Source organism: Ascaphus truei, chromosome 4 (assembly GCF_040206685.1).
Source record: "Ascaphus truei isolate aAscTru1 chromosome 4, aAscTru1.hap1, whole genome shotgun sequence".
NCBI lineage: Eukaryota > Metazoa > Chordata > Amphibia > Anura > Ascaphidae > Ascaphus > Ascaphus truei.
This window is the reverse complement of record NC_134486.1, coordinates 288,757,093-288,769,029: the sequence shown is the minus strand read 5'-3', so window position 1 is coordinate 288,769,029 and position 11,937 is coordinate 288,757,093. Positions and strand designations below refer to the sequence as shown.

Here is an 11,937-nt window from a genome sequence, read left to right as displayed (position 1 = left end):
TGTATGTTCATATATATATATATATATATATATATATATATATATATATATATATATATATAGCAACTGTAAATATTCCTGTATATTCATTTGCATGTCTTAGACAAGTCTGCAACCCTGTCTTTCACCATTATCACCCAGCAAACAGCACTTCCACTGCAGCAAGGGATTCTGGGAAATTACATGCAAATGAGCACACAGTGCCACTTTTTATCTCATGCTCACATTACATGAGCAACCCTTAGTCAATGCATGCTGCTTTAAACACAGCTTTTAAGCAAGGACTTGGGAGATGCAAAGTCAGTTAACCCACTCACAGACATGTTTCAACCTTGATGGGTCTCATCAGTGTGAGGTTGGCTTACTGACATTTGCTCAAATGAGATAAGAGTAGGTAATCACCACGACTATTAAGGTTATGGTGGGTAAAAAAAGTGACTAAAACCCTCCACAGTAAAGCATAAAGCAACTGTAAATATTCCTGTATATTCATTTGCATGTCTTAGACAGGTCTGCAACCCTGTCTTTCACCATTATCACCCAGCAAACAGCACTTCCACTGCAGCAAGGGATTCTGGGAAATGACATGCATTGACTAAGGGTTGCTCATGTAATGTGAGCATGAGATAAAAAGTGGCACTGTGTGCTCATTTGCATGTCATTTCCCAGACATTTCCCTGGCTCTGTCTGTAGGTTTGCGGTATACAGAAGTCTGTAGTTGGTTGTTCTTTATAGTAATGGTGGTGTCTAGCAAATGTACTTCATCCGGGGAATGGGTGAGTTTGAGGTTGATGGTCGGGTGGAACGTATTGAAGTTGTCATAGAACTGTAGGAGCTCCTGTTCGCCGGAGGTCCAAATCAGGAGGATGTCATCGATGTAGCGAAGGTATGTAAGGGGTTTCAAGTGACAGGTGGAAAGAAAGTCACTTTCCAGTTTTGCGCAGAACAGATTGGCATACTGTGGTGCCATCCGAGTACCCATAGCGGTCCCGGTTGTCTGGAGGTATGTGTCATTTCCAAATGTGAAGTAGTTATGGGTCAGAATAAATTTGATGCATTTAGTCACTGTCTCTGCGGTCCCAGAACGTATCTGCAGGCTGAAATCCCATCCTCGTGGGGGATGTTTGTATAAAGTGACTCTACATCCATGGTTGCTAGTAGTGTCCCTGTTGGGAGGGGGCCAATGGCATTCAGTTTGTTTAGCAGGTCGGTGGTATCCCACACCATTTATATTACTCCCACTCCACACACCCCTTTTGTAAAGCACTGTATACACTGTGGGCTCTCCATTCATTTATATTCACACCGATACACACACACTCTTACATCACTTTCTTTCAGGAACCATTTAACACCTCTAGCCATAAATCTCATCCACACCGGGGGAAGGACAAGCACAGATAACATTCCAAGAGACACTGTTTTTAAGTATTCCCTTTGCTTGCTTCATTCATTGTAACATCGCCGGAAGAAGAGATCAGTGTATCTCGAAAGCTCGCACAAATAAAAGCATTTAGTTAGCCACAGAACGGTATCATCTATTTATTTTTTTATTTTATATATATATATATATATACACACATACATATATATAATTATACTGTACGTATTAAATCACTGGCAACAAACAATTGTTTCCTATGGATTTTTTTTTATATCCCTAAAAATATAAAAAATAGAAAGCGGATGACTCTTGGAAGAGATCACCTTACAGATCTTGAAGTGTTTGAAGAAAATATTCTTCAAAATAGTGTCCAGAATTGAACCATTGTCTTCCAGGGTTTGATGAGCCAGAATCCTCTTTACAGACTTTTTTGGAGACTCTGCTTGCAGATGCAATAGATTAGTTCAAAAAAAGTTGGACATCTTTTTAGAAAGGAAAGGTATACAGGGATATACCAAAATAAGTAAACATGGGAAGGATGTTGATCCAGGCAGTAATCTGATTGACAATTCTTGGAGTCCAGAAGGAATTTATTTGTCCCCTTATGAGATATCATTGGATGATATTCCACTGGGGTTTTTTGCTTGCCTTCTTCTGGATCAATATACTGTAAGTACGGATATAGGATAAAGCAGGGGTGAGCAAACTTTTTATGCCGAGCCCCCTTTTTTATCCATGAAATTTCTCGGGCCCCCCCTGCCTGATGTAATCAAAATCACATGGGAAAAAAAAAACCTTTATTAAACGGTATACAACGTAAATACAAATATGTCTAAATACTTACATATTTCAACAGCTCGCGCTTGCAAAATTAGGCTGCGTCCACGCTGCCGCTGAGAGCGGTGACATCACCAACTTTCCAAGCATGAGCACAGGGTGTCCTGCATAATTTTGCAAGCATAAGCGGGAAAGTGTTTTCACTTTTTTTTTTTTTTTTATTATTATTTTTTACATTTATAGTATGATTGATATAGTGGCAGCCTACCCTTTCACTTGCAGAGGATCGCAGCGAAGCAGGTTGCCAGCGGAGGAGAGCAGGAACGCAGCGCTATTGCAGGGCAGACACCGGAAGGAGGAGCCTTTGACATCACAGCGCTCGGGCGTGCTCCTCCCCCGTACCTCCGAAGCCCCCGCGCGTGACCCTTCCCCCCCCCCCCACACACACACACACACACACACACACACACACACACACACACACACACACACACACACACACACACACACACACACACCCACACGTGGCTGCCACTTGCACTATCCTGTTCGGCCGCCCGTGCACATCTTCGGCTGCCCGCCCGCACACATCTTCTTGGCCACCCGCGCACAGCTTTTTCGCCCTCTCGTGCACAGCGTCTGCCGGCCGCGCACCTAGGTTTCACCGCACACGCCCCCCCCCTAAATAATCTTGTGTCCCCTCAAGGGGGCGCCCCCCCAGTTTATGCACCGCTGCATTCAATCACAACACACACAATCACAACAAACACACACAATCACAGCACACAAACAACCAACACACACACAACACATACTCAATCACAACCAGCACACACTCCATACACACTCAATCACAACACACACAATCACAGACAATACAGACTTGATCACAACCAACACAGACTTGATCACAACCAACACAGACAACACCCACACACACACCGCACACATACTCAATCACAACACACACAGACAACACAGACACAACACACACAACCAACACACACAACACTCAATCCCAACACCCACACACTCAATCACAACCAACACAGACACAACACACTCAATCACCACACACACACAACACATACACACAATCACAACACAGACACAACACACACAATCACAACACAGACATTCACAGACAAGACACACTCGATCACAACCAACACAGACAACACCCACACACAGCACACATACTCAATCACAGCACACACAGACACAACACACACTTTCACCAGGGGGGGAGGGAGTACTAAGCCTGCTCTGGTCCCCCCCGCCTCCGTGTGCTGCTGAAAACTGGGGCGGGTAACAGACAGGAGGAGGAGGGCTTGTCTGTGTGCAGGGAAGGCCCCACCCCCGCAGCATGGCCCCGCCCTTGCAGCATGGCCCCGCCCTCGCTGCAGGCAGACAGCACAGAGAAGCAGCAGCACAGAGCTTGGCCGCCCATGCACAGCTCTGCCCGCCTCCAGGTTTCTCCACACGCAGCCTCCGCCCCCCCTAAATAATCTTGAGCGTCCCCCAGTTTGCGCACCGCTGGGATAAAGTATCTGTCATCTAAATTTAGCATTGGTGTAACTGGATGTCTTTCAACCTCATCCACTATGTAACCCTGACTGTTGTGAAGAAGAGGGGGGAAAATGGGGTTTGGCAGATTTAATGCTTTAAGTAAAAGGGATTATCTAGCTGGCGTCTATATAGTTTTTTTATTTCTTGTGAACAGGGATTTAAAAAAAATGTTTCATCAATGCTTATCAGTATTTAAGGTTACACATTGACTTTTTTCTATAATTCTTTGAATGTCGGTGATCTGTGTTTTATTATCTGTTTGTTTCTCATAACTCTTTTTTATTTAACATTTTAGTGCCACATCAGGATTGATAGAAAACCGGCCACAGTCTGCAGCCACGGGCAGAACACAAATGTTTGTGAGCCCCTCTCCTCCACCACCACCACCTCCTCTACCACCACCACCTCCACCCCTTCCATCTGCTCTTTCAGCTTCCTCATTACGATCTTCAGTATCCTCCACTCCTCCACCACCTGTTCCTCCACCACCGCCACCGCCTACAGCTGCCTTGCAGACTACTATTGTGCCGCCACCACCAACTCCACTCCAGATAGCTCCTGGTGTTCTCCACCTGGCTGCCCCTCCCATAGCACCACCCTTTGTACATCCTTCCCCTCCAGTATCCAGAGCAGCTGAAGTATGTGAAAATGTGGCAGTTTATCCATCTCTGAAAAACGAAGCTCATGGGCTTCCTCCTCCTCCTCCCCCTCCACCATTGCCTCTGTCTGGCATGCGACCTTCGTCCCCTGTTGCAGTCCCACCTCTTTCTCACCCCCCTGCTGGTCTCCATCCTCTTGCTTCCATTGTGCCTGGTGCTCATGTTCCTTTACTGCCCCCATCCCCGCCATCCCAATTTACTCTTGCGACTGAGCCTAAGAGACATCCATCAACTCTCCCAGTCATCAGTGATGCTAGAAGTGTTCTTCTGGAAGCAATCCGAAAAGGTTGGTGATTACCCTTAAATATTTATACTGGACATATTTACAAGAGGTAACTAGTAGAGATGGTCTGTATTATTGGTCATGAAAATATAAGTGGGCGCCTATTGTAGTGCATCAGACATGTTTTACAACATGGGGACACTATTGGGAGTAAAAATCGCACACAACATGCTATTTTTGTCTGAATATATAAAAAAAATGAAGAAATAAAATGTGTAGTAAGTATCCCGTCTCCATCTCCTTTTTTTATTTTAATATACCAAAGAAAAAAAGAACCTAGCTGGTTGAGCACTCGGGTACCTCTAAGTGAAGTAGATAAATGTGACAAGATTAAAACTTCATTTTAATGATATTCAAGTTCATATAAAAAGTTGTGTATATATAAACGGCGAACTAAGTAAAAAACTAAAGAATAAAATGTTGCCAAGGTCTGAATGGTGTCAGTAGTATTGACACTTATAGCACTCGGGGGTTAAATTCCTCCGTATTCCTCCCTTTATTTGAACTTTGATATCATTAAAATGAAGTTTTTAGCTAGTCACATTTATCTTAACCGAGTGCTCAACCAGCTAGGTTCTTTTTTGCTCTTTTTTCTTTGGTATATTGTCCGTAACATTATCCCAGCAGTAGCACCATACCCACATCAAATCACTGTCCAATACAGAACTAGCTGAGTAGGAGTCCTCGTTTCCCTACCCCCCCCCCCCCCCCTCTGTCCTTTTCCCTAACTGGTATATACAGTATATCCTTTTTATTTTAGCAATAAACAGTTTGCTGAATATTTTTTGCATTGCTTTGATTTTTTTTTTTTTTATTATTTAGCAAGGAATATTTGTGAACTGATATTCTAAAAATGTATTTGGCTTTCTATTGTGAATTCACATGGTGAATTCACAATAGCTTTGATCTAGCTATTCAAAATGTTACCTAATAAGCTTATGTCATTGTTTTAGGTATTCAGCTCCGCAAAGTAGAAGAGCAACGTGAGCAGGAAGCGAAACATGAGCGCATTGAAAATGATGTGGCCACCATCCTCTCCAGACGTATTGCTGTGGAATACAGTGATTCAGAGGATGATTCTGAGTTTGATGAGGTGGAATGGCTGGAGTAAAATACATTTTACATAGATATACACTACAAACTGGAATGCTGATGTAAATTGTGGTGCTTGTTCTTTGAAAATGTTTGGTCATTTCTAGTGCTTTGTATCTTTATTCATTTACACTACCAGAATAAACCATGTTTTTGTACTTTTTAGTTTACAGTAAAACTAGAAATGTTACAATGTTGACATTTTACAGTGGCTTTTTACACTTTTTGTTTTGGAGGGGGGGGGGGGGGGGTGAGAATGTAACTTTGTTCCAATAGACCACTAAGTATTAAGAAAGGGCAGCTGTCAAGTTGTAGAATAGAGGGTTGATTTTTATTTTTCTGTAACTTGTGCACTTTGTGAATTTTAAGTTAATGAAGATGACCTGAAATTGAAATTCCAAGGGCAGCTGTATGTAATATGAGCCTTATTTCATGTTGATAATGTTTTCACAACATTAAGCCTAGCTACCAGTACTACTGTTCGAAGTTAGGTCTATACACTGAGAAAATAGTTTGAAGTTTAGAAAACTATGGGAAAAAAAGAATACTACTACTTGTTGCTGTTTTTTTATGATGGCCTTATTTGAATGCTGAGGTTTTTTATGTACATGTTGTACGGTAGGTACTATTTTGCCTGTATACTAAAATTTAAAAAAAACTAAGATTCATGTGACAACTGACTCTAAACATTCTGTGTAACTTATGTAACTGCTTAAAAACAGTTTGATTTAATAAATTCTTAATTTTAAATGTATCTACTGCTTTATCTTTTTTTGTAAAAATTACCTGGGTAGTGGCTACATCTAGTGGCCAATTTATTAATTTCACACATTTTGTGGTGCAGAAATCTTGTGGTCTAAAAAAAATTTGAAGATTTATCTACGGCTGTGATAATTTTTTTATTGTGCCAAAATGAGCAATCTGAAAAAGTAAAAAAATTAATAAAATACTTTTATTTTATTGTTCTTGAGCTTTCAAGACACTTTTCTTAATCCTCTGTCTCCATGTAAAGGTACCTCTGATGCCTCAATCTTGTATACATCTATCTAAACTCCTTTTCCTCTTCCCGCTCCATGACCATAGAGACCATGATCAGGACTGGGGAAAAAAGTTAATTTTATCCCCATATAAGGCCCCTTTATCTTGGCCAATAAAAATAAGAAAAAACAGCACACTGCCAAAGGGAGCCATGTTGTAGTTGTAATAAAATTATTTATTGAAAAACATCTCCCAATGGAGGTGTAGGAACCCTCCTATGCGTTTCACACCTTTGCAGTGCTTTATCAAGGAGTGAATGACTGTCAGCAGACCACCAATTTATACATTCACAAATCTGGCACTTTTTTCAAAATTCACGTCAAAAACGTGTCATGCGCGCATGCATGCATGACCCCAATGCGCCACCATCCGTGATGGCTGTAGGGTAAGGCACAGCTGTGTGCTGATTTCAACCAAAAACCGGTGCCAAGCCAAAATGACGTCAGCACGCCACCTGCACGCGCACATAACGTGTCAAAAGATATCTCAAGTACTGTTTTTCACAATTTATAAAGCTTTCGATTTGATGTCTTATTTGGGTTGCGGGAAAAAAACAAAAGCAAAAAAAAAGGAGATGTACCAGGGCACTGCGGATTTCTAAATGGAATTAATTTATTACTTCATATACACAATGTTTCAACCACAAAACGTGGTCTTTTTCAAGTGAAGATTTTCACTTGATTATTTGGGTTGGAGGCACCAAAATGTGAGACTGGTTTCATGTATTGACATATACTACATTTCCCGCATTTATAAAATCCCTTGGTGTCACGGTAGACCAGGTCTCTTAACACATTTATATTTCTGGGATCAGTCAATAGGCAAAACAAGGAGGTGAAATTAAATGGGGTTTATTTGGACAAAACCTCAGAAATACAACAAAACACAAAATACAGAAATATACACTGTCTTGGAACAGGATTGTTTATTTCACTGTATTTTTCCTGCTCTCGGGCTGCCAGCCCTTTCCAGCTAAAGTTTACATGTTTTTCCCTGCTCTGAAGCAGCCAGAGCTGTGTATATTGCAACATAGTTGTTACAAGTAATCCCCTTTTACACAGTCTCTAGTCAGTTGCCCTAGCAACATCCCAATGCTCATATTTGAGATTGGTTTAGTCCTCTCCCCCTGCTTTATCTACATATTGTTATGCCCCTTAGTGTGTTCCTGTCTGACAGGAAAGTGTGTTCCCTCTTTTCCAACAAGCAGCCAAAGTGAGTAGACACTTCTTCCACTGCTCCCTCAGAAAAGGAAATCCTTTTTACCTTCCCCTCAGAGACGCACTTCCCCATAGCAGAACAATATAGCTTATTCTTTTGACGAGAAATCTGCTAGCACAATCCACATACAGGCATACCCCGGTTTAAGGACCTCACTTTAAGTACACTTGCGAGTAAGGACATATCACCCAATAGGCACTTTGCACATGCACTTGTCAGCACGTCCTGAACAGCAATATCAGCTCCCTACCTGTACCAAAGCTGTGCGCAAGTGGGGAGACTATAAAGCCTGGTACAAATGTGTTATTTACATCAGTTAAGCATGTATATGAAGATTGCAATACAGTACATTCATCGATAAGTGGATAAAAGGTACTGCTTCACTTTAAGTACATTTTCGCTTTACATATATGCTCTGGTCCCATTGCGTATGTTAATGCGGGGTATGTCTGTATAAGAACTTTTATACTTCTGTTGAAGAAAATAGAAGGACTTTGTGTGCTTTAAAAGGTGATGAGTTAAGCTACATAGACTTACTCACATGCTACATATGAATCTGGTTTCAGAATAGTAAAAAAAAGATACCTTGTGCTTTGGGATTCAGCACAGAAGGCTTCAGCTTCTACAGCCATACTGCTGGGAGGCAAGCTGCAGTAATACAGCTATCTGGAAGATCAGATACTGCACTACAGCTTTATACAGCTACATAGAGCAAACGGCTTTATGCAGCTACACAGAGAAAACAGCACTGCCACAGATCAGTGTATTATACCCAGCACTATCACTCTCCTATCCTGCCTGAGTCCACACTCTGCATAGCAACACAGTGAAGTACAGCCATCACACCTACCCCTGAGCTGTGTCCCCACGGCTAAGGCTTCCATGGGTCACGCCGCCGGACATCCGCCAAGACATGGGTCAAAGCCACGGACACCCGTATGTACCGCTACGCTGATCGCTGCAGGACACTGACTGGCACCATTTGAGACAGTCATCCATCGCTGACGCAGGTAACAGACCGCACGCCACACGCATTGGCTAAAGGCCTACATACACCTGCAGCATGGCAGAACTCAGACCCTCACCAGACACAACGCAGGAGAGTGACAACTCAGACACTGAAACCGCTACACAAATGCAACAGACGCAAGAAGGCGCAAGGCCTAAGCGGACTGTCACACTGACACATAAGGCCCGCGAAAAATACGAAGCTGACATTGACAAGATAGAGAAGGCCTGTAAAAAAACGACTTGAAATACACAATGTTTCTAGAAGTGGCAATTATGAAAAGCAGATTGAGCAGGCAATAACTCAAGGTCTGATCACTCGTGCTACATAGAGCTGACATACATCACTTACTTGACCAGGACTAATACCGGCAAAAGCCTGCAAGAACGTGACTTACAGAATAATATTGCTCTGACACGTGACAGCCACGTGCAGACCGCTACCACGAAGCTGAGAGATGGAGAAAGGACCTCGTGCGGGACACTGCATCACAGCGCTCCAACGCATCGAGCCATTTATCAAGGTCAGCAAAATCAATGCTGTATAACGCGTCTAGCACAAGCGCTACCAAGGTGCAAGCTTTCGCGGAGGCCGCTCACGCAAGGGCCGCATACGCTCAAAGAGGCAGCCATAAGGGCAGAGAGCGCGCGCATAGAAGAGGAGGAGCAGAGAGACATGATTGCTGCTGCTGCCTCTGCCACCACAGCCACTGCGCGTAGGATGGCCGAATTGGACGTGGACTTCGAAGCCTTACGTAAGGAGGACACCGCCACAGCCATAAGCTGAAATCTTAGATGCAGCAGTGCGACAGGATGGCGGGGAGCAATTGTACAGTCGGATTGCCCCAGATGATCCAGCCCAACGCACTGAAGACTGAAGTGTAAACACCAGTGTAAACACCAGCGCACCATCTCTACACGACGAGGAGGACATCACAGATGCCGAAGACTTGCAAGGTCCACAGGGAGAAGATGCTGTTTCTTCAAAGGCACACAAAACCTGGGATAGCCACAGCCACAACAGTGATCCACTCACCAGCAGGCATACGGATGCACTACTACAGGCTCGCAATACAGGTATGCCACATGGAGAAACACAGCTCCTCACACTAACCAGCAGTCATCGCACAACCACATCAAGGAAGAGGTGACTGCAAGGCCCCTCCCGGCAACCAAATCAGAACGCGACCAACGCACCGATGCATCAGGCCTAACAGACATGGGCAAGTACATGATCCGGCGTGACATGGTGCAAACAGGACTTACCAACTTCGACGACCGTCCTGAGAATTACAGAATATAGAAGTTCACATTCAAGAACGCAATCAAGAGTCTGGACTTCTCTGCGAGGGAAGAATTCAGCCTGCTAACCAAATAGTCGGGGAATCCGCAGAGCATGCAAAGAGGCTATGGGCAGTAAACGTAAACCGCCCCCAAGTAGGCCTTGACTTAGTATGATAATGGCTAGAGGAGTGCTATGGTAGCCTCGAAGCAGTCGAAGATGCACTCTTCAAGAGATTCGACAACTTCCCCCAGAATTACAGCCAAACACTACTCAAAGTTAGCTCGGAGATCTACTGCACGAATTTTAGTCTTCAAGAGAAGACCAATCTCTATCAGGTCTCAACGTCTTAGATTCCGCTCGCGGGGTGAAACCCATCTTGTAGAAGCTACCTTGCCTCCAAGAAAGATGGACTTCGCAAGGTTCAAAATACAAAAGGGAGAAGCAAGTCGCCTTCCCCCCTTTCTCATTATTCTTGAGCTTTATTCGCAAAGCAGCACGAACAAAAAATGATACCAGCTTCATCCTAGGTAATCCAACTGCACCCCGTGCAAGCAACCTAAAGAATGAAGGACCGATGACAAGATACGGCAGCACCAGAATGCCTATCTCGGTCCACAGGACCGATGTGTCTCCTAAAATATCTACACGTCCCAATCATTCTACCTCCAAGCACGGAAACAGGACCCAAACAGGGAATGCCCCTTACACAAGAAGCCACACCCACTTAACAAGTGTAACGGGTTTAGGATGAAGTCCATAGCGGAACGCAAGAACTTACTCAGAGTTTGGAGTTTTCTTCAGGTGCTGCGCTTCCATAACCCATCTAACCAAAGAATGTAAGGAAGCCATCAAATGTGCAGTGTGCAACAGTGACAAGTATGTAACATCTCTACACCCAGAGGCGCTGACACTTCACCAACTCAACAACTCTTCCTCCATGGCAAAGCATGGCAGGGAGGAAGGAGAAGAGAAGTCAACATCTGTCACATCCCAGTGCACCGAGGTTTGCGGAGAAGGACATGACCAAAGGTCCTGCTCCAAAATATGCCTTGTCACAGTATACCCCCAGTGACAACCTGAGAGGGCTATTAGGATGTACGCAATCATCGATGATCAAAGCAACAGATCATTAGCAAAGTCAGAGTTCTTTAGCTTGTTCAACACACAAGACAATGCCTCACCTTACACACTCAGAACCTGCGCAGGACTGACTGAAATAACGGGGAGGGGAGCAAATGGCTCTACCATACATTCTGTGGATGGCAGAGTGAAGATACCTCTCCCCACACTCATAGAGTGCAATCACATGGTGACAAACAGGAACGAGATTCCCACACCAGTCGTGGCACGTCGTCACCCACACCAAAGGGAATAGCTGACCGCATCCCACCAATAGAGCAAGATGCCAAGATTTTGCTACTGCTCGACAGGGACATCCTGAGGGTGCACAAAATCCGCGAACAGCGCAACGGACACCACAACGCCCCATTTGCGAAAAGACGACATAGGATGGGTGATAGTGGGCAATGTATGCATTGGCAAAGGGCACAAACCAGACTACATTGATGCCCGCAGAAAAAATATAACGGAACGTGGACACATATCCCTCTCCAAACCATGTCTT

The 11,937-nt window shown here is 43.9% G+C and overlaps 1 protein-coding gene across 5 annotated transcripts in view; it reads left to right on the top strand.

Annotated features, from left to right (window-relative positions):
• WASF1 (WASP family member 1) overlaps positions 1–6,518 on the top strand; it is a 104,395-nt gene extending 97,877 nt beyond the window's left edge. For all 5 annotated transcript variants that reach the window (XM_075597606.1, XM_075597607.1, XM_075597605.1 and 2 more), the window contains 2 exons: positions 4,026–4,675; positions 5,626–6,518. In XM_075597606.1, the coding sequence (XP_075453721.1) occupies positions 4,026–4,675; positions 5,626–5,783 (808 nt within the window). In that variant the 3' untranslated portion in view covers positions 5,784–6,518. The remainder of the gene's footprint in view (positions 1–4,025; positions 4,676–5,625) is intronic.
• Positions 6,519–11,937: the final 5,419 nt, after the last annotated feature.